General features: G+C 49.2%; 1 protein-coding gene across 4 annotated transcripts in view; it reads right to left on the reverse strand.

Moving 5' to 3' along the window:
* Window positions 1-565: 565 nt before the first annotated feature.
* The window catches only part of NUP155 (nucleoporin 155), a 48,892-nt gene continuing 29,269 nt past the window's right edge, over window positions 566-20,188 (reverse strand). The window contains exons 22-35 of one of the 4 annotated variants that reach the window (XM_007532033.3): window positions 18,978-19,108; window positions 17,117-17,308; window positions 16,398-16,536; window positions 13,673-13,808; window positions 12,695-12,848; window positions 12,402-12,506; window positions 11,139-11,293; window positions 9,196-9,325; window positions 7,813-7,926; window positions 6,589-6,709; window positions 5,895-6,005; window positions 3,258-3,394; window positions 1,485-1,591; window positions 566-1,081 (exon numbers count right to left, since the gene is read on the reverse strand). In XM_007532033.3, the coding sequence (XP_007532095.2) occupies window positions 943-1,081; window positions 1,485-1,591; window positions 3,258-3,394; window positions 5,895-6,005; window positions 6,589-6,709; window positions 7,813-7,926; window positions 9,196-9,325; window positions 11,139-11,293; window positions 12,402-12,506; window positions 12,695-12,848; window positions 13,673-13,808; window positions 16,398-16,536; window positions 17,117-17,308; window positions 18,978-19,108 (1,871 nt within the window). In that variant the 3' untranslated portion in view covers window positions 566-942. The other 3 variants (XR_009549898.1, XR_009549899.1, XM_060190965.1) reach the window with 3 other exon arrangements.

A 20,188-nucleotide genomic window follows, 5' to 3' on the forward strand; every position in this document is an offset into this window, starting at 1 on the left:
CCCAGCGAGCCCCCTCCCGCCAGCCCCGCCCCGGATCACAGGCCCCGCCCAGGGCCCCCCGCGAGCCCCGCCCCCAGCCGTGACTTCTGGCCTGGCTCTTCCTGTTCAGCCTGGCTATTTAATACCCTTAGAGTGACTTGAAAATGAGTAGTAAATTCAAAAATTACACCAGCAGCAAAATTAAAGAGTTCATGAACACTTAAGATCATATAATCTCTTTATTCTTCAGGGGCTGAGGTCTTGGCCAAGTGCCTGCTCTGCTCTGGCTGTTGGACAGGAGTCTGGCTGTCCAGGGCGGGAGATCCTACCATCCTACTATTTCCATCCACTGGTGGTAGAGCGAGAGCTCAGAGGGAAGTGTGTGTGTGTGTGTGTGGGGGGGGGGGCGCACCTGGAAGCCTGCTCCACAGCTCAGAGTTCCCTCTGCAGGTGGGGACCAGGGGCTCGGAACCTGGACCCTCGTGCCTGTAGCGCGTGCGCTCAACTAGGTGCACCACCTTGGCGCCAGATCACCCGATCTTTAATCAGTTAAAACATTTTTAACATGCCAGGAGGGAAACCGGTCTTCAAACGGGTGACTTTTATTCCACATTTCTTGAGAGAGAGAGAGGGAGGTAAGAGAGGGAGAGCCACCCAAGTAGCACTCCATTTCCTGGGACCTCCCGTGGCGCTGCTCCTGCCGCCCCCAGCTGGTACCCGACGGAGGGCAGGCCCTCACGCAGGATAAGGTTTGAATCTTTACCCAGTGCGACGTTTCCTGGCCCCTGGTTTCAACTTCACAAACTAGTTATAAAAGAACAACACAGTAGTAGTGAAAAATAATTCATTTTGCAATGCTAGTCACTCATTAAAGAGATGTCTGTATTAAAAAGTCTAGTTCTTAAGTTCTGGACCGAGCTCATCTTTTATTGTACAGATCAAACATCTGCAGAACACCCGTCATCAGTGGAGCCGCTCCAGCTTGGCCTGGAGAGCCTTAAAGCTCCCGGTGACGGCTTGCACGGCCGAGGACGAGCTCATGGACTGGAGCTCAACCAGGTAGCCGCAGACGGCGTCCAGGCAGAGGTTGGTGAACCTTCTCCTGCAGAGATAAGAGACACCAGTTAGACGTTCAGAACACTGTCTCCCGAGGAACTCTCTTCCAAGTCTATATGCCAAAGGGTGGCCCCAGAGAGGAAGTAAACGAAGTTACGTGAAAACCAGAAGGGACGTGGGGGGCGGTAAGCAGTGACCCGTGGGCTAAATGCTCGCTCACTCACTCACTCACTCACTCCATTTGTCTGATTTCTTCAAACAAATATGCCTCTAAATGGCCAAGAACATAAAGATAAAACCAAAATGTCCTAGTCACTAATTCAAAGCTGAAGGGCTTTAGAATGAACCTGTAAATGACATAAGTTACACCCTCTGCTCCCCCAATCTGTTCCCCAGCTGCTTACAAGCGCTTGCAAGCCTGTGCTGCACGATATCTGACCGCTAATTACCTCTCGCAGCTCACAACCTGGCTGGGGTTCTCCACGTATCTGGCCAGTAGAACGTGAGTGCAGTCCAAGAGGTGCAGCGGCTTCTTCATTCTGTTCCAGAATGGATCCTACAAAGAAAACACACAGCATGTGAGTGCGTCTTTCCGCTGTCTACAGCAGTAACAAACAGCTGCCACGGCCTGGAAATCAGTTGCCGAAACAAACATGAATCTGGACTGGGAGGCAGACAGTGATAAAGCACTGGCCTTGCAAGCACGGGTCCCGAGTTTGAGCCCCAGCACCGTGTGTGGTGCTCTGGTTCTTGCTTTCTCAGTAAATACATCTTTCCTTACAGATTTTTAAGATTATCTGTTTGGATAGAACAGAGAAACTGTGTGTGTGTGTGTGTGTGTGTGTGTGTGGGGAGTGGGAGAAAGACACCTGCAGCCCTTCTTCACCACGAGTGAAGCTTCCCTTCTGCAGGTGGGTTCCAGGGCCTTGAACCAAAACCCTTGCACAATGAAATACGTGCTACCGCCCAGTTCATAAATTAAAAAATCTAAGAAAAGAAGATAGAAAAAAAAAAAAAAGACTAAATAGTAGTAATTTCAATGCTGGTTACAGCTAATGTCTGAACAGTGATGGTGCTCAGAAGGGAAGGCTGACATCGTGCCCCAAGTTGAAGCGCTTGGCACGTTTTCTGTTTAGGAAACTGAGGGAAGAGGCATAGCCCACCTCTTCCTAGAGCTGCTGAATCCCCCTGGGACTTAGCTGGATATCACAGACAGGAGACTGGATTAGCTGCGACAGAATATTGGTTCAAGTTAGTGCTAAGTTCAGTCACTTGTGTGTGACCAGAACAGGTCATGTCACACGTCTGCCCTTTTCAGAAGGGCACTCACTCCTCACTGCTGTGGGGGCTCCTGTGAGCTAAAAGGACAAGCAGCTATACAACTATGGGGAGGGAGCGGGACGCACCAGGTTCAGCACACAGAGTACTAAGCGCAAAGACCCAGGGTTAAGCCCCCACTCCCCACCTGCAATGGGGACACTTCACAAGCAGTGAAGCGGGTCTGCAGGTGGCTCTCTCTCCCTGCTGAGAGGGATCTTGAGGTGCTAACCTTTGAGGTCAGTTTATGAGGAGTAAAGTGACAGCTGACGTAGTGTGCTCAGTGTTTACCAGAACACACACACTCGGCTGCACTGATATTCAGCACAAGGTCTCCATCACGTGACTGTTAGAACTGCCCCTCCCAGACAGGACTCTGGGGAGTAAGTCGGGACACCGTGAGGCTTGGGGCTGAGTCGCCTTCCGCAGGCTTTAAAGACAGACACAGAGACAGAGAGAGAGGGAAAGGCCACAGCACGAAGCTTCCTTCAGTGTGATGGGGCCAGGCTCCCACCTGGGTAGCGCACCCGGCCAGGCGGTACATGAAGTGAGCTATTTGGCCAGGCTCAATTTTTATTCTACATTTTTCAGAGACATAAAGAAGGAGAGGGAGTGAGGTGGGAAGAGACAGAGCAGTGAAGAGAGAGAGAGGAAGACCCCCAAGGTACTCTGCCGTCCGCAGAGCTCTACCCATTCTGTCCTGGGTGCCATCCATGGTCTTCCCGTCTGGCGCCCGGCGAGGAGTGAGGAGGCGAGGGCCCGTGAGCAGAAGGCACCCTGCTCCTTGTCTTCGGCCTTAGACAAGTGTGGTGTCCTGACCAGTGACACACACTTGAGACATGATCTGAGACACGACGTGACATGACGGAACGCCCCGCCCCACTCTGCTGCCCCATATCTCTCACCCGAGACTTGAACAGCTGATCGTAAACTTCCAGCAGTCTGGGCAGAGGCACGCCGATCTCATGCATTGTCTGGATGACAAAGCCAACGTCCCAGTTTAAAGTGCAGACTTGCTGCTCTAAGAATTGCACAATAAAATCTGAGGAGAAAACACAGAAAAACTCATTGTTCACTGTCTTTTTTTTTTTATCATTGTTAATTTTTCTTCCCCAGCCCTAAGCATAAAACACGGAAGCTATCACTATCATCATGATTATTACTATTATTTTGCCTCCGGGGTTATCGCTAGGGTTTGGTGCTCTTGGCAGCCTTTCACCCGACCCCCAATTTTTTGAATAGGACAGAGAGAAATCAAGAGAGATGAGGAAGACAGGGAGGGGGAGAGAGACACCTGCAGACCTGCTTCACTGCTTGTGAAACGAACCACTGCAGGTGGAGAGCCAGGGGCTCAAACTGGGATCCTTGCACTGGTCCCTGCGCTTTGTACTGTATGTGCTTAGCCTGCTGCTCCACTGCCTGGCCCTAGAGGTCATTATTTTTTTTTTACCGAGCACCACTCAGTCTGGGTGTTGGGTGGCACCAGGCTTTCGGCCCTGAACGTCTTGCAGCAAACCATGTGTGGGACTACTGCTGGTGGGCCCGTGTGTCTATGTGCAAACACACGTGCAGGAAGGTGCTTCTCATACTAAGGGCAGCACATTCCTGGAGAGCTTGCTTGGAGGTTCTAGCAGGGGAGTGCAGCTACTCCAATTCCCTTGAGCGAAGACAGGTCCGTCTCTATTCGGGGAGGGCCATCCTCTTCGACCGAGTGCGCAGCTTCGAAAGGGACGCACATGGGGCAGTGAGGGAGGAAGGGGACACCTGCCTGGCCGAATCAGCCCTGGCGGTCAGTGGGGTGACAGGTGTCGCAGCCAGACCGCCCTCACATCCGGTAGCACCGTCCTGACTACTGCTTGTCCAAAGGCATAGGAGTCCCTGCAAGGACTGTCACTGAAACTGAACTGGCCTTTGAGTTGGCCACTCAGTGTTCTACACCATGGTCCAGACTGAAGTTTGCTAGGGCTTGTATTCCGTTGAGAAAGTAATAGAAAAAGAAAGATCTCTTCCACCTTTAACATTTATGGACTCCACAACTAAAAATCCAAGTCACAAAGAAATATCCTTGAAAGGACTATGTACACTTGGCCTTCTATTAGAAGTGTCAGTTTTCTCAGAATATGGACAAATACCAAATGACACTGTTACGCTAAGTGCCTATTGACAGATTACTGGGCAAAGAAGTGATGGGATATACATTCCACGGACTACTACTCTGCAATCAAAAAAGATTGATGATGCTTGGTGAAATAAGTAAAGAGATGAAAAACAACTGCCAGATGGCTTCACTCATGTGGAGTCCAGAGAGCTGACACGCAGGAACTTGGAAACAAGCAGAAGCAAGCAAACTCTCAACTTCCAGAGTTTTTTGCTCTTTACTTTTGAATTCTCAATTTTTAAATTTTTTATTTAACCTTACTTTAAAAAAAAAAAATTTACTTATTCCATTTTGTTGCCCTTGTTTTCATTGCTGTGGTTATTATTGTTGTTACTGATGTTGTTCTTTTTGGATAGGACAGAGAGAAATGGAGAGAGGAGGGAAAGACAGAGAGGGGGAGAGAAAGACAGACACCTGCAGACCTGCTTCACTGCCTGTGAAGCGACCCCCCTGCAGGTGGGGAGCCGGGGGCTCGAACCTGGATCCTTGCGCTTTGCGCCACCTGCGCTACCGCCCGACTCCCTGAATCCTCCATTTAAAAAAAGTGTTATGTTGGGGCCAGGCAGTGGCACTCCTGGTTGAGCACACAGATTATAATGCACAAGGACCCGGGTTCAAGCCCCTGGTCCCCACCTGCAGGGGGAAAGCTTCATGAGTGGTGAAGCAGGGCTGCAGGTGTCTCTCTGTCTCTTTCCTCCTCTTACTCTCCCTTCCTCTCAATTTCTGGCTGTCTCTACCCAATAAATAAAAATAACACACTTTTTAAAGTGCTATGCTGGAATTACTTTACATGCCCACCAATGCTTCACTGGCCTTCTGGATGTGCGCGTGCTCACTGCTGTTTTGTAACTGAGGAAAACCGCTACACTGGCAAATGGCTTGTGATCAGTGACAGCATGAGGATCAACAATCAGAAGCAGCCGTCAGGCAGTTATGCTGTGCACGAGCCACTGGGCTTTCACGAGCGAAGCCCCAAATCTAGTTCCTGGCACCACATGTGCAGAACAATGTTCTGGTCATCTTCCCTCTAGGTGGTTAATAAATAAACCTTCAAGAGCGTAAGCTAGAGTATCGGGCGCCTGGCAGACGGCACAGTGGGTGGGTGACACTCTGGGCTCTGCAGGCGAGTCAAGTAGAGTCCCACTCCCTAACCAAGTCTGCCATTCTGGAAAAGCAACGTTAAGCTGATCTAAATCGCAGCCAAGAAATGACTTCCCGCAATAGATGATCATGGTTTTCCCAACTCACCCACAGGGAACAGAAGTGTGTGGGCTCTTCTCACCTAGCGGGAAGAAGTGTGTGTGTGTGTGTGTGTGTGTGTTTGCGCCTTTTCCCACCTCACCCGCAGGAAACAGATGTGCACATGTGCGCAGGCTCTTCTCACCTAGCGGGAAGAAGCGGGGGGTGCCGACATAGGTCTTGCCCAGGATGACCATCTTGAGACTGAGCGCGCGCATCCTATCTGAGGAGCTCAGAGCCACGCTTTCATTTAGCTCTGTAACAAAGAGGCAAATAAACACATAAAAAGAAAAACAGAAACCCAACTTATGATGATATGAAATCATTAAAATGGGTATTTTTAAATTTAATTTGTTAACTATTTATTAGATAGAGAAACTGAGAGGGAAGGGGGAGACAGAGAGCGAGGCAACTGCAGCCCTGCTCCACATCTGGAGAAGCTTCCCTGCAGCTGTGGATTTAAGGGCTTGAGCCTGGGCGGGGCCTTGCACATTGTGTTGTGTGCTCAGCCCAGTGCGCCACCAGCCGGCACCTAGACCGCCGAGTTTAGCAAGTCTGTTTTGAGGATTAAGATATCCTGCTGTTCACATTAAAACCATGAGCAGATGCTGTAAGTCTTGCTAGCACTGGAGACCCCAGCCCCTTACTAACAACACAGACACAGCCTTTGCTGAGTCTCCCCTCAGATCCTCGCTCTAGAGCACAGCTCCCCACCGCACTCCCTCACTCACCACCCACTGAATCACCATGCAGCCGAGGAACAGATGAGCGAACCCCGGCTGCCTGCGCTCTTCCAGGCCCTCAGCAGGTCCGGCCACGCACCGCAAGCAGACACTTACCTTTTTCCACGATGTCCTGCCAAAGTGTCTGCACCAATATGGGGTCTGAATAACCAGCACAATGAATGATTGCAAGTTTACACTCCGCGAGTTTAAATGGGTCAGCAAATTCACCATAAAGCTGCAGGGAAAAATGCCAACGTTATGCACACAAACAGAAGCCGGCATTTAGAGACGAGTGAAGCAGATTTTACCTGGCGTTTCTGAGCTATGATGTAAAGGTAAGGAGGCTAGAGGCCCTGGCCTTGGTGAGTGCCTGGTAAATACACTTGATGACATTTTAGTTTTTGGTGGTGGTGGCGGTGGCTGGGAGATGCCGCTAGGGCATTTCTGTTAGAATCAGGATTCTCTGAAACTAAATCTGATGCATTCTGGACTTCGTGACAAACCTCACAGCACTTGCAGTCATGTCCGAAAACACTTGAAGGAGAGACTGTGTTAGCAGCTGCAGAGTGTGAGGGCTGGGAGGGTTAAAGTGCTTTCTTAAGGCAAGAAACCAGGGTGCTTGGCAAAGCAGCCTGTGAGGTGGTGCAGTGGGTCAAGTGCTGGACCTGAAAGCACAAGGCTCTGAGTTCAATCCCTCGCATTATTATGTGGCCAAGTGAGGCTCTGCTTCTCTCGCCTCTGCTCCAACTAATAAATGAATCTTCATGAATAGGAAAAGTAAACAGAAGAAACATCAATACATTTAGGGGTCAGGGGGTGGCACACCTGGTTGGGAACACTTCACAGTGCACAGCACCTGGGTTTGAGCCCCCAGACCCCACCTGCAGGGGGAAAGCCTTGCAAGTGGTGAAGCAGGGCTGCGGGTGTCTCTCTGTCACCCCCTTCCCTCTTGATTTCTGGGGGTCTCTATCCAATAAGTAAGAAAGTTTTAAAAAAAATCAATAAATTTTAACAAAGTTCCCTGAGGCTGATAGATTCTTGATAGTTATTTCCCTAGAAAGTTAGTTTAGCTGCTTTTTTGCCCCCTGTATAAGAGCTTATTTTAATTTTAGCTAAGGGAAAGAGAGAGAGAGAGACAGGAAGAGACAGAGCACTGAGCAGCTCTAGCACCGAGGAGCCAAGGGTAAATCTGGGGCCTCGTTCAATGGGCTGCTCCCCAGCAGTCAGCTCTGAGACTCCGGCCACATTGCGGTGAGCTGGAAGAAGAGGACGCAGCAGGGTCCCCAAACCAAGTGGCGCAGACATGGCCGAGTCTCCTGGGAAGCACCCGCCATCTACCTTCGTGATGTCCATGAGCTCAGAGTCCAGCTGGGAAACTGCATCCTGCACAGAGGAATGATGGGAATATCGCCTCTGCAGGGTCTCTTGGATCTGGAGCTGGATCCGAGCAACCTGGTTTGGACAGGAAAGAGATCTGGTATTATGACCACTCATCAAGCATCAAGCTGTGCATCAGCATTTGACTTCCAAGTTAACCCAACAAAAGCACTGTACAGAAACAAAAGCTCTCAACAGACCACGTCTGCCTCGCAACGGGAAACTTCATGGAGGTGTGCGGTGGCAGGAAGCCTTCGTCAGTTCTCCCTCAAGTAGAGCGAGGCCACGGTGGGACTATCCTCCTCGGCTCCCTCTGCAGGAAGGTTTGGTCGAATTTACGTTTGACAGAGTGAGCGTGGAGAGCAGTGTGTGCGCCTTCCAGGCAGTGACTCAGGACAGTCCCCCCATGTCAGTGTCACTGTGGGAAGGGGATGTCTTACCAGAGCTGAGCAGTGGACTCTGCTCTCGCCAGCCGTCACTGGCCCTCTAACCAGGAGTGTGGAATCACGAGTGAAAACCGAGAAGAATGAAGGAAGAAGTAAGGCCTGTCACTTCAGAGGGAAGGTGTGTAGGAGGCGGTTACGTGTCTTAAACACTGGTGCTTTTGTTAGTTTGTTCTGAGGCAGACAGGCAACCAGAGAAGTTTGGTCGGGCTTGAACTCGGGTGTGTACCTGGCAAGTGGGCTACTTCCCAGACCTTGCACTCTCTCTCCTCGTCCCCTCCGGGCAAAGGGAAAGACTGTTCCGAAAGTCACCGGGCAACCAAGGCCACTCACTCTCGGTTTATGCAGACAGGAAACAGACCTTTGCACCTGGAGCACTACACATCGGGGACTCAGTCAAAGCTGCAGCAAGTCGGCCTCCACAGCCAACTGCACGTGACACAAGCTACTTCTGTGCTTGCTGCGGGAGTGCTGGAAAGCCTCTCTGGAAAGGTCAGAGAAAGAAGACTGCGTCTAGCTGTGAGGCCTTGCACACTGACTGCTCTGAAGATCACTTTTACTTTTACTCTGCATTAAAACAAAACCCACCCGAGAATAGAGGAGAAACACTCAGCGCCCTAGTGTTCCCGTGTGGTGGAGGGGCTCGAAGCAAGGCAGCACGGGTGTGGGGTGTGTGCCCCACGGGGAAGCTGCAGTCCAGTGCAGCAATGCCCCGAGGTGCATCCCCTCTAACATCTTAGACTGTGTCTTTATACAAAAATACGCACAGAGATAGGCAGCCGAGGGAGGGCAGAGTCAGTGCTACGCCTGCGCCAGGCCTGTCACTGAAGAAGGGAGAGCAGTGGGGCAAACGTCACCACCACTCAAGTGTGGCCAAGGCCCACACACCACCAGCACTTACTTCCATTTTCTCTTCCAGTTCATGGAGGAACTCGCCATCTGCAGCGGTAGATGAAATGGCAGTGGAACTCTTGGCACTAAGAATGGCTCGAGCAATGTACTCTAGTCGCTGCTGGAGTGAAATTTCTGTGCTGAGGAAAAAATTTTTAACATGTAAGAATTTATTAAAGAAAAATGAATCATTCATGAGCCAAGATAAAAATAAACTGATACACTACCTTCTAACAAATGAACACGATAGGGCCAGGTGGTTGAATATTCATGTGTACGTACACACACACACACACACACACACACACACACACACACACACACACACACACACACACACACACACACACACACTGGGTTAAACATTTAATAACATTGCAGTTTTCCCCTTTTGTTGCCCTAGGGTTTTTTTTTTTGTTGCTGTTATTGTTATTTCGGCCATTGTTGTTGGATAGGACAAAGAGAAATTGGGGGCGGGGGACAGAGGGGGAGAGAAAGACAGACACCTGCAGACCTGCTTCACCGCTTGTGAAGTGACCCCCCCCTGCAGGTGGGGAGCCGGGGGCTCGAACCGGGATCCTGACGCCGGCCCATGCACTTTCCGCCATGTGCGCTTAACCCGCTGCGCCACTGTACAACTCGCACATAGTAAATTTTTAAGCATATACACTGTGGACTATGATGCGCACCTATGTTAGAAATTGCTTTTAGACCTCTACTAGAATCAGTTACTTCCCATCACCAAACCCGTGACAGAAAGTGAAGACCGCGTGTTAAGCGGCGCCTTCTGAATGTGAGAGGCGCTGTCAATCAAGGAGTGGTCTTCAGCAGAGGCGAAGACCAGGAAGGCCTGTCCACGTGTCCAGTGAGCACTACAGGTGAGTGTATGCACACACGTGCACACCTGCACTCAGTCTGCATGCAAGAGACCATTTTTATTCAATCGTCTTTTAAAAATTTGTATTTTTTACTGGAAAGAGACAAATCAAGGAAGGGAAATAAAGATGGGTGGGTGGGGCCAGAAAGACACCTGCACTACTGCTCCCCACTCGAGAAGCTCCCACTGCAGGTGGGGTGCAGGGGCTCAGTTTAAAAGCAGCTTTGTCTCAGTACCCTCTTCCTGGACTCCAGTTTCTATAAACAAAGACAAGTCCAAATCTGACCTATCCAAGTCTTTGCTGCCTTCTAATATAATAATCGAGTTAGAAAATGCAATGGAAGAACAGATTTTAATAATCCACAAGTTGCATGCATTAAGATTTTTTTAGTGCTATAACACAGTAATCCCCCAATGAAAAAATTAAAAAAAAATTTCTTTAGTGCTATAAACCAAAGTCAATAACAGAGAAAATTATTCTAGAATTAATAACACATTCCAAAGTATAAGGTCTCTGAGAAATAGTTTTTGTCCATACAGTTCAAAGTAATTCAGGGGCTAGGTGGTGGCTCAGTCAGTAGAGTAACATGTTAACTCAGGAGGACTTGGGTTCAAGTTCCCAGGCCAACCTACAGCAGACAGCAGACAGATCAGAAGAACACAGTAACAAAGCTTCTCCCTGCCACCTTACAGGCTGAGAAACACTAGCACTGCAGGTAGGAAAGAGACGGTGAAGGCGCCGTGACTCAGTGGCAGAGGTAAAGCCAAGTTTAGGTTTCACGGTTCCTAACTGAGTGACTTCCACAATGCTAACCAGCTCCTAAGTAACAAAAAAGCCAACTGAAACCTGTTTCGCCAAGTAGGGAAGAGATATTCCATTATCTGGCTTTACACGAACACCTGTAAGACGAGACACTGAGCCCCCTGCCACAGCACTCCCATGTGGCGCCAGGGCGTGGGCATGGGATCGGCGCCCTTCCCGGCGACCGTCTCTCTGATTCTGATTCTGAAGGCTGGAGGTAATGAGAGGAAGGCCCAGCTCGGATCGCCTTTACAGACAGAACACGATGCCATACCTGTGCATATCGGCCAGCTTGGAGAGGACGCGCGCAGCACTGCTGAAACTTCGGTTCTTCTCATAGTACCTCCAGAGCAAATCCATGTACCGGACTTTGTTTTGGTCGACTTTGGCCATTCGAACTAGATGTGGCTCCAGAAATGGAGAGGCGATCTGGAAAAGCAGCACTGCTCAGAAACATTTCCTGACAGCTCAGTGACAACATTCATACTGATGGGGGTCGGATGGTAGTGCAGCGTTTTAAGCACACGTGGTGCCAAGCGCAAGGACCGGCGTAAGGATCCCGGTTCGAGCCCCCGGCTCCTCCCCTGCAGGGGAGTCGCTTCACAAGCGGTGAAGCAGGTCTGCAGGTGTCTATCTTTCTTTCTCCCTGTCTTCCCCTCCTCTCTCCATTTCTCTCTGTCCTATCCAACAACAACCATATCAATAATAGCAATAATGACCACAACAAAGCTACAACAACAAGGGCAACAAAAGGGTGAAAAAAATGGCCTCCAGGAGCAGTGGATTCATAGTGCAGGCACTGAGCCCCAGCAATAACCCTGGAGGCAAAAAAAAAAAATTATACTGAGAGAACCACAATTGAGCCTCATTTTATGAAAATAAACACAAAATTTTAATCAAACAGGTAAGATAACAATTTTTCTTTTTCTTTTAAAAAGTCTTTTTTCCATTTATTACAATTAACGTAAGTTATAGCAGTTGCATTAGGCCAACAAAAATAATTTAGTAGAATTCAATTCGACTCTTAATAAACTTTGAAAAGTGGCTTTTGATTATTAGATGTGAAACTACAAGAAATCAGTATAGTTACCAAATGCCACATATCCACCTTACAGGCTGAGAAACACTAGCACTGCAGGTAGGAAAGAGACGGTGAAGGCGCCGTGACTCAGTGGCAGAAGTAAAGCCAAGTTTAGGTTTCACGGTTCCTAACTGAGTGACTTCCACAATGCTAACCAGCTCCTAAGTAACAAAAAAGCCAAGAGAAACCTGTTTCGCCGAGTAGGGAAGAGATATTCCATTATTTGGCTTTACACGAACACCTGTAAGACGAGACACTGTACTTCCTGTTACTAGGTGAGTGTGTAACAGACTGAATTATGCTACTGAAACGTACAAATGAGTAATACAGGAATAATGCCTTAAACCCATTATTAAATCACTAATAAAATGCTAACAAAAAGAAAAAAAATCAGAAAAATGTAAAATACTTGTCATTTTTGAAAAGAAGTATATGTAAGTAGCAATCTTTTCTTACCTGCAGGAGTTTATCAGCAAGATCAGCTTGTATGAGCCAGTTATAAAGGGCGATGCTGAAGAGCTCATCTTTGGACCTTTGAGACAATTTAAGCATTTGTTCAAACTGAAATAAAGGAAGAAAGAAAATGAAAAGATCAGCACAACTTGAAGTTCTACTGCAGGATATTGTAACAGCCTTCTGGACTGCGGACAGTCAGGAGTCCTGGGCTGCTATGTCCTCAGTCCTTCCCCAGATCACAGAGCGCCCCAAGGCGACTGCCGCGTACTTCCAGGTGGGAGAAAGGCCCTTACGTGACGTCCTGCTTCTTCATTGCTCAGCATGTTGGGATCAGACGACAACACCGGCGGCCCCGGCTTCTTAGGTACACTGGGTGACTGGGGTGCTGCCTTACTCTGATTGACCAGCTCCTGAAGTGTATCTGTGATGCACTTGTAGCTACTTAATCTAGAGGGAAAAGTGAAAAGTAGCTGTGTGACTACATAATAGCAGGTCAGCCTTGTATTTGAATTAGTAGAATGTTTATGTGTTTAGCACTGAAATTAATTATCAATCATTTTATTTTCAACCGATACAAGAAGCACGGGGTTAAACAAACAGGATGAAAGCATGTCTTAACGTTTACGTTGCCTCTATAAACAGACAGCTCTGTCCTGATGCTGGGCCCTCACATATCAACTCCACCCCTCAGGAGGGAAATGTCTCAATTGCAGGTATTCAGGTGGGGGTAGGGGGACAGAGAAGAGAGACACTTAAGTCCACACCCCCGTGCTTCTACTTCCCTGCTGACACTGACCTTGGTGCTACTGCTGACCGACTGTCCCAGCAACCAACCCTTTTTTTTTCTTTCTTGTAATGATCTTTGTTTATTTGAGAAAACTTACAAATCATTCTTTAAAATATCAGTCTCTACCCAGATCCAGAAGTTGGGGAGAAGCCAGTGTAACCATTGGTTTTGCTACTGACAGCCTTGTGCATAGTAGTATGTGCACCCAGTGGCCCAGTGGGCGTGCCACCACCTGGCCTGTCTGCTCCTCTTACCCTCTGTCAAAGAAGGAAGGAAAGAAGGCGGGCGAAGTAGGAGGGGAAGGCCAGAAACTGTGGGGACAGCCAGCCCCGGGTAATCCTGGTGGCGAAGTTAGAGGGAGAGCGTGACTTGGTGCAGTCAGGGCTGTCCGTGCGATGCCACTTCCCCACGATCACCGACAGAAATGTACAGCAAGGAGCCGGTGTCCACAGAGGCGCCACTGTGCTCGGGTGATCAAACTTGCCTTTCTTGGAAAGCCTGAAGACCCACGGTGTCTTCTTCCGGCTCTCCGTGCTTGTAGAAGTGAAGCCCGAGGCCCTGAGGATCTTTCTTCTCCGCAGCAGTGAGCGACAGCTCCACGACGCCCTCGTAGAAACGGACTGGCGGCAGAGAAGTGCACAGAGCTCACTCGCTTTCAGCTGCTCGTTCAACTTTAAGTTACCTTCCTTTACTCACTGGACAGTCAGCCAGAAATTAAGAGGGAGGGAGCCACAGGGAGCGAGGCAGAGACGCCTGCAGCCCTGCTCCCCACTCGTGGAGCTTCCCCCACAGGTGGGGCTGGCTCCCTAGTGCAGAGCTGGACCCAGCTCCCGGACAGAGTGTGGTCAAGGACGAGCTCTACCGGGTGAGCTCCCAGCCGGCCCTCAGCTCCTCGTACTGTTTCTGAACATGAGACACTGGGCCGGGGTGGCGGGCAACTCAGCAGGAGGGCACACCGCTTTGCCCTGTGAGACTCGGGGTGGGGCCTGGCCCCTACCGTCCACCCTGATACTCCAGGCAGTGAAGCTGACCCTCTCTACCTCTGGGCCAGCAGGGCAGCTCACCTGGGGAGCGGACCCATCCTGCCACGCACATGGCTCAGGCCCTGGCCCAGATCCCCGAGGAGGAGGGTCTGCAGACTGGTTGGCACCCCTTCAGCCCACCCCACGCCCGGCCAGGGACAACAGGAATCCTGACACCGGTTATAATAATCCCACTGTATAGAAGTCACTCTGGAGAATAGCATAAGATATTGCTGATAGGGCAGGGGAGACAGCATCATGGTTACGCAAACAGACTCTCATGCCTGAGGCTCCTAAGTCCCAAGTCCAATCCCCCCGCACCACCATAAGCCAGAGCTGAGCAGGGCTCTGGTGTTTCTCTCTGTGTCTCTCTCTGCATCTCTCTCAAAAATAAAATTAGTAAAAAAATTTAAAAAAAGATATTGTTGATATGGTGGTCTGAGTGGTGGCACAGTGGATAAAGCATTCAATTCTCAACCATGAGGTCCTGAGTTCGATCCCCAGCAGCACATGTACCAGAGTGATGTCTGGTTCTTTCTCTCCACCTATCTTTCTCATGAATAAAAGAATAAATTCTTTAAAAAAAGATATTGCTGGTATGTCTAGCAAAGAACAAGGCCCTAACATGCCCAAAGACAGCTGTTAAACACTCCTTTTATCATTTCTTCTATTATTTAGTGTACCGGCTCCGGGGTTCTTACTGGGGCTCAGTGCCAACACTATGGGTCCACTGCTCCTGGCAGCCATTTCTTCCTTTCTTTTTGTTTTTAATTGAACAGAACAGAAATCGAGAGGGTAGGGGAGACAGACACCTGCAGACCTGTTTCACTGCTTGTAAAGCCTCACCCCTACAGATGTGGAGGGGGGCTTAAAACCAGGTCCTCGCACATGGTGATGTGTGTAATTAACGGAGCACACCAACACCCAGTCTCTTACTTTCACTGGAAGAATTTCAGGGTGGAGGAGATAGCATAATGGTTATGCAAAGAGACAGTCATGCCTGGGGCTCCAAAGTCCCAGGCTCAATCCTCCACACCACCATATGCCAGAGCTCTGGTAAAAAAAAGAAAGAAAAAAAAAGAATTTCATATTTATAATTAAGAAATAAGGTTTCGGATGACAGAGGTCCTAGTGGAGGTTGTACTGTTATGTGGAAAACTGAGAAATGTTATTTATGTACAAACTATTGTATTCACTGTCAAATGTGAAACATTAATCCCCCAGTAAAGGGGGGGGGGAGGTTTCAGTTCTGTGCTGGATAAAAAAATATCCCTGGAAATCAAAAAAGTGCTTTAACTATATTTTGACTTAAAGTAATTCGGAATGTAGTATTACAAAAATTAGCAAAAGTATTTAAAACTTCTGAGATACAATCGTAACTTAGAAATTACTGTAACTGCTTAAGGACTACAATCCGCTGTTTAAAAGCAACACATTTCAGGGGCCGGGCAGTAGAGCAGCGGGTTAAGCGCAAGTGGCACAAAGCCCAAGGACCGGCATTAAGGATCCTGGTTCGAGCCCCGGCTCCCCACCTGTAGGAGAGTCACTTCACAGGCGGTGACGCAGGTCTGCAGGTGTCTGTCTTTCTCTCCCTCTCTCGATTTCTCTCTGTCCTATCCAACATGACAGTAACAATAATAACAATCACGATGAACAAGGGCAACAAAGGGAAAAAAATAGCCTCCATGAGCAGTGGATTTGTAGTGCAGGCAACCAGCTCAAGCAATAACCCTGGGGGCAAAAAAATAAGCAACACATTTCAAGATATGAAAACATGAAGGTAAGTTTTGTAAAAGCTGGTATAACCTAGTAAGAGCTCAGTATCCAGAATGGAGGCCATGGCCTGTCATCTGGACCACTGCAGATGTGATGTAGGGAGATGAGCATCTGGATGACGATTCATCCATCTCATTTCACTCGTATTGGCGTTCCTCTCTCTTTTTTTAATGGATTACATGCTTTTGCTTTAAACCTTATTTTATCTGCTAAGACAGCGAGAAACTGAAAGGGAAGAGGAAGAGGGAGGGAGAAAAGCAGCCCTGCTTCCCACTTGTGACGCTTTCTCCCTGCAGGTGGGGATCAGGGGCTTGAGCCAGGTCCTTGTGCACTGAGACATGTGTGCACTTCACCAGGTGGCCACTGCCTGGCCTCTGCTGAGTTAAGACCTGGGGCCGCCTAGTTTCTCACCTTGTCTATACTGAGCACAGACACCGGCAAGATCCACTTGGCTGCTTATCTGTTGGTATTCTTTTAATGACTCCCGTAACATTGTTTCCTTTTCAATCTTATTTTGAACTTGCCTGGAACGCTGCAGAAGTTCGTTTGCCTAGAAGTAGAAATCATAAAAACGCAATAGCGGAGAAAAGTTCGTTTGCCTAGAAGTAGAAATCGTAAAAACGCAATAGCGGCAGAAAACAGAACACAGCCGGTGTTGCAGCACAGATGGCAGTGATGTTTCCATTCGCAGCTGTAGCTGACGTAAAAAGGCGAAGGCAGCTCTAGACTCACTTCTTAACTCTAGGCACACAAGTTTTGGATCAAAGACTCCTAGCTATCCTTAATTCCTCGCACATACGGTGAGCAAGATCACCTCTGAGTGGCCAATCTCTTGCCTGATCAATACACTAACGATCGACAGGCAGTCCACGCGACTCAGTTTTTAGCCACTTCCACCTGCAGAAAGGACCGATAAAGATGCCCAGTTAACTCTGCTTCATCACAGACACCATGAAAAAGTTTAAGACTCACATTCTAAAGAAATCACGTATTCCAACCCCTCTCCAGTGCAGACAAGGCTTCTGCAGCCAGAAGGGTCTGAGAGCTGCCTGACGCCAAGCACAGACGCAGTGTCCCCAGAGCCAGGAGGCCTCTGGTGCGAACAGTGAGGCAGCAGCGGCGCAGCTCACCTTGGAGCAGACTGCGTCATCTGTGCTGTACAGCAGTGGGCAAATGTCCTGCAAGTGCAAACTGATGCCATCGACGGCGGCGTTGTCTCTGATGTAACAGTTGATGAGGGACGCGATCAGGGCTCCAGTCAGCTCCTTGTCCCTGATGACCAAGTCCTTAAAGGTAGTGATTTTCAATTGCTCTTGAAATTCCTAGAAGCAAAAAAATGTTCATCTAACAAAAGTAAACTTCAAATTTCCACACAGAAAGTCAAAATATGGGAGTCGGGCGGTAGCGCAGCGGGTTAAGCGCACGTGGCGCAAGGTGCAAGGACCGGCGTCAGGATCCCGGTTCGAGCCCCGGCTCCCCCCGGCTCTGGAAGCCTCGGTCCTGCAGTCTGAGTCCAGATGCCTGTGTCTGTTCCTCATGTGAGCGACCCTCCGGCATTTCCTGCCACGTGCTCCCTGCTCAGCGGCAGTGCACTGCTCTTACTGTCGTGTCTGCAAAGCTCCTCATCACTCTCAGACCTGAATGGCCTGTAGGGAGTTGTGACAGGTAGAGGCCTTACCACCGAGAAACAGTGACACCTGCAGACCTGCTTCACCGCCTGTGAAGCGACTCCCCTGCAGGTGGGGAGCCGGGGGCTCGAACCGGGATCCTTATCGATGAGACTAGTGCCAGTACGACAAATGCACCACTCCTGGGGGGCCAGTTTCCTTTCTTTCTATTTTATTGGATAGGGCAGAGAGAATTGACAGAGAGGGTCAGCTCAAGACTTCCTTCACCACCTCTGAAGTGTCGCCACTGCAGGCAGGGAGCAGGGCTCAAACTGTACTCCTTGCACACGTTCATACACGCACTTCACAGTGAGCCACCGCCCGCCCAGCTGCCCTGCTCCTTTCTATTGTTCTTGATAGGACAGAGAGAACTGGGGGCAGGGGTTACAGAGGGAGAGAGACAGTGCTAACAGTCACAGTGAGCACAGTTGTAGGTGCACAACTCTGACTCCAGCTCCGCCGTCCTGTGCCGGGACCTGACGTGGCAATGCGCCCTGCTGGTCCTTTCTGACTGGGGGTTTCCGACGTGGATTCCTTTGTAGAAGACAGACTCCATTTTGGTTCCTGCCCAGAGTCCTTTGCCTTGGTTCAGTACACCCCAGAAATCAATCTTGAACAGACTTGTTCTGAGTGAGGCCAAACTCCAAGGCCTTGAATCTGAACATCATTCAGGAAAAAATAAGTGTAAGCCCAAGCTTCAACATAGTTAGGTGACTGTATTGTCTTTCTGATGCCCAAGATAGGACTCTCATTCTGGCCTATCCGAGCTTTTATTTCCTCGTAGGGAAAGCAAGAGGTACAGCACTGAGCACACCTGTCTTAACTGCACAGAATTTTAGGAAAATTTGCAGAAGTTGGCTCACTTGCATAATGTATTTTCTTAATACAGGAACTACTAATATTTTAACTTTCCTTTTTTAATATATATTTATTTTCCCTTTTGTTACCTTTGTTTTTTATTGTTGTTGTAGTTATTGATGTCATCATTGTTAGATAGGACAGAGAGATGGAGAGAGGAGGGGAAGACAGAGCGGGGGGAGAAAGAGAGACAGACATCTGGGGACCGGCTTCCTCATGAAGCATCACCCTAAGTGTGGGGAGCGGGGGCTACAACAGGGGTCCTTGTGCATGGTGGTAAGTGTGCTTGACCGGTGTGCCACCACCTGGCCTTCAGGAGACTCGTTTTTAAAAAGGTGTTTCTTGTTTTGTTTTGTTTTAAAGATTTTATTTATTTATTTATTTATGAGAAAGACAGGAGAGAGAAAGAACCAGACATCACTCTGGTGCATGTGCTCTAGGAACTGAGCACGGTGGGCAGTCCTACCTTCTGCAGCTCCGCGGCAATGGCAGAGAACTGGTGCTCACAGAGGAGTTTCCATAAAGCCAGAGCCTGGTATGATTTTCGAACCAGCTGCTGGATTGCCTGAAGTGAAGCTTTCTCACTCAGCTGAGCCTCTGAAAAACATCCACACACACACACAGAGGAAGTCTCATAAAGGGAACAGTCTAAGTGCTTTTACTTCAAATCGAACAACACTTCAGCTCCTAGAAACAACTACAGCTAAGGGCAAAATGCTCGCCGTTCCCAAGTCATCCTCCTCTGTTACGGACGAGCTGGACCACGAGCCGTGGAACTGATGCTATACGCCCGCCCGACACACACACATGCTCCTGCGTGTCATACGCAAAGGCATAAACACGACAACTATTGCTACTCTGAAATGACTGTACCATTGTTTATTCTGCACAGCTGTACTATGCAGACCACTCATACTGTAGTTGCTTCTAGGTTAAGTGCACATGTCACAATGTGCAAGGACCTGGGTCCAAATCCCCAGCCCCCACTTTCAGGAGACAACTTCCTGTGTAGTGAAGCCGTGCTGCAGTGTCTCCTTTCCTCCATCTCGCAGTGAAGCCGTGCTGCAGTGTCTCTTTTCCTGTCTATCTCGTAGTGAAGCGGCGCTGCAGTGTCTCTTTTCCTGTCTATCTCGTAGTGAAGCGGCGCTGCAGTGTCTCTTTTCCTGTCTATCTCGTAGTGAAGCGGCGCTGCAGTGTCTCTTTTCCGGTCTATCTCGTAGTGAAGCGGTGCTGCAGTGTCTCTTTTCCTGTCTATCTCGTAGTGAAGCGGTGCTGCAGTGTCTCTTTTCCTGTCTATCTCATAGTGAAGCGGTGCTGCAGTGTCTCTTTTCCGGTCTATCTCGTAGTGAAGCGGCGCTGCAGTGTCTCTTTTCCGGTCTATCTCGCAGTGAAGCGGCGCTGCAGTGTCTCTTTTCCTGTCTATCTAGTAGTGAAGCGGCGCTGCAGTGTCTCTTTTCCTGTCTATCTCGTAGTGAAGCGGTGCTGCAGTGTCTCTTTTCCGGTCTATCTCGTAGTGAAGCGGCGCTGCAGTGTCTCTTTTCCTGTCTATCTCGTAGTGAAGCGGCGCTGCAGTGTCTCTTTTCCTGTCTATCTCGTAGTGAAGCGGCGCTGCAGTGTCTCTTTTCCGGTCTATCTCGTAGTGAAGCGGCGCTGCAGTGTCTCTTTTCCTGTCTATCT

This window comes from Erinaceus europaeus, chromosome 5, assembly GCF_950295315.1.
Source record: "Erinaceus europaeus chromosome 5, mEriEur2.1, whole genome shotgun sequence".
Lineage (NCBI taxonomy): Eukaryota > Metazoa > Chordata > Mammalia > Eulipotyphla > Erinaceidae > Erinaceus > Erinaceus europaeus.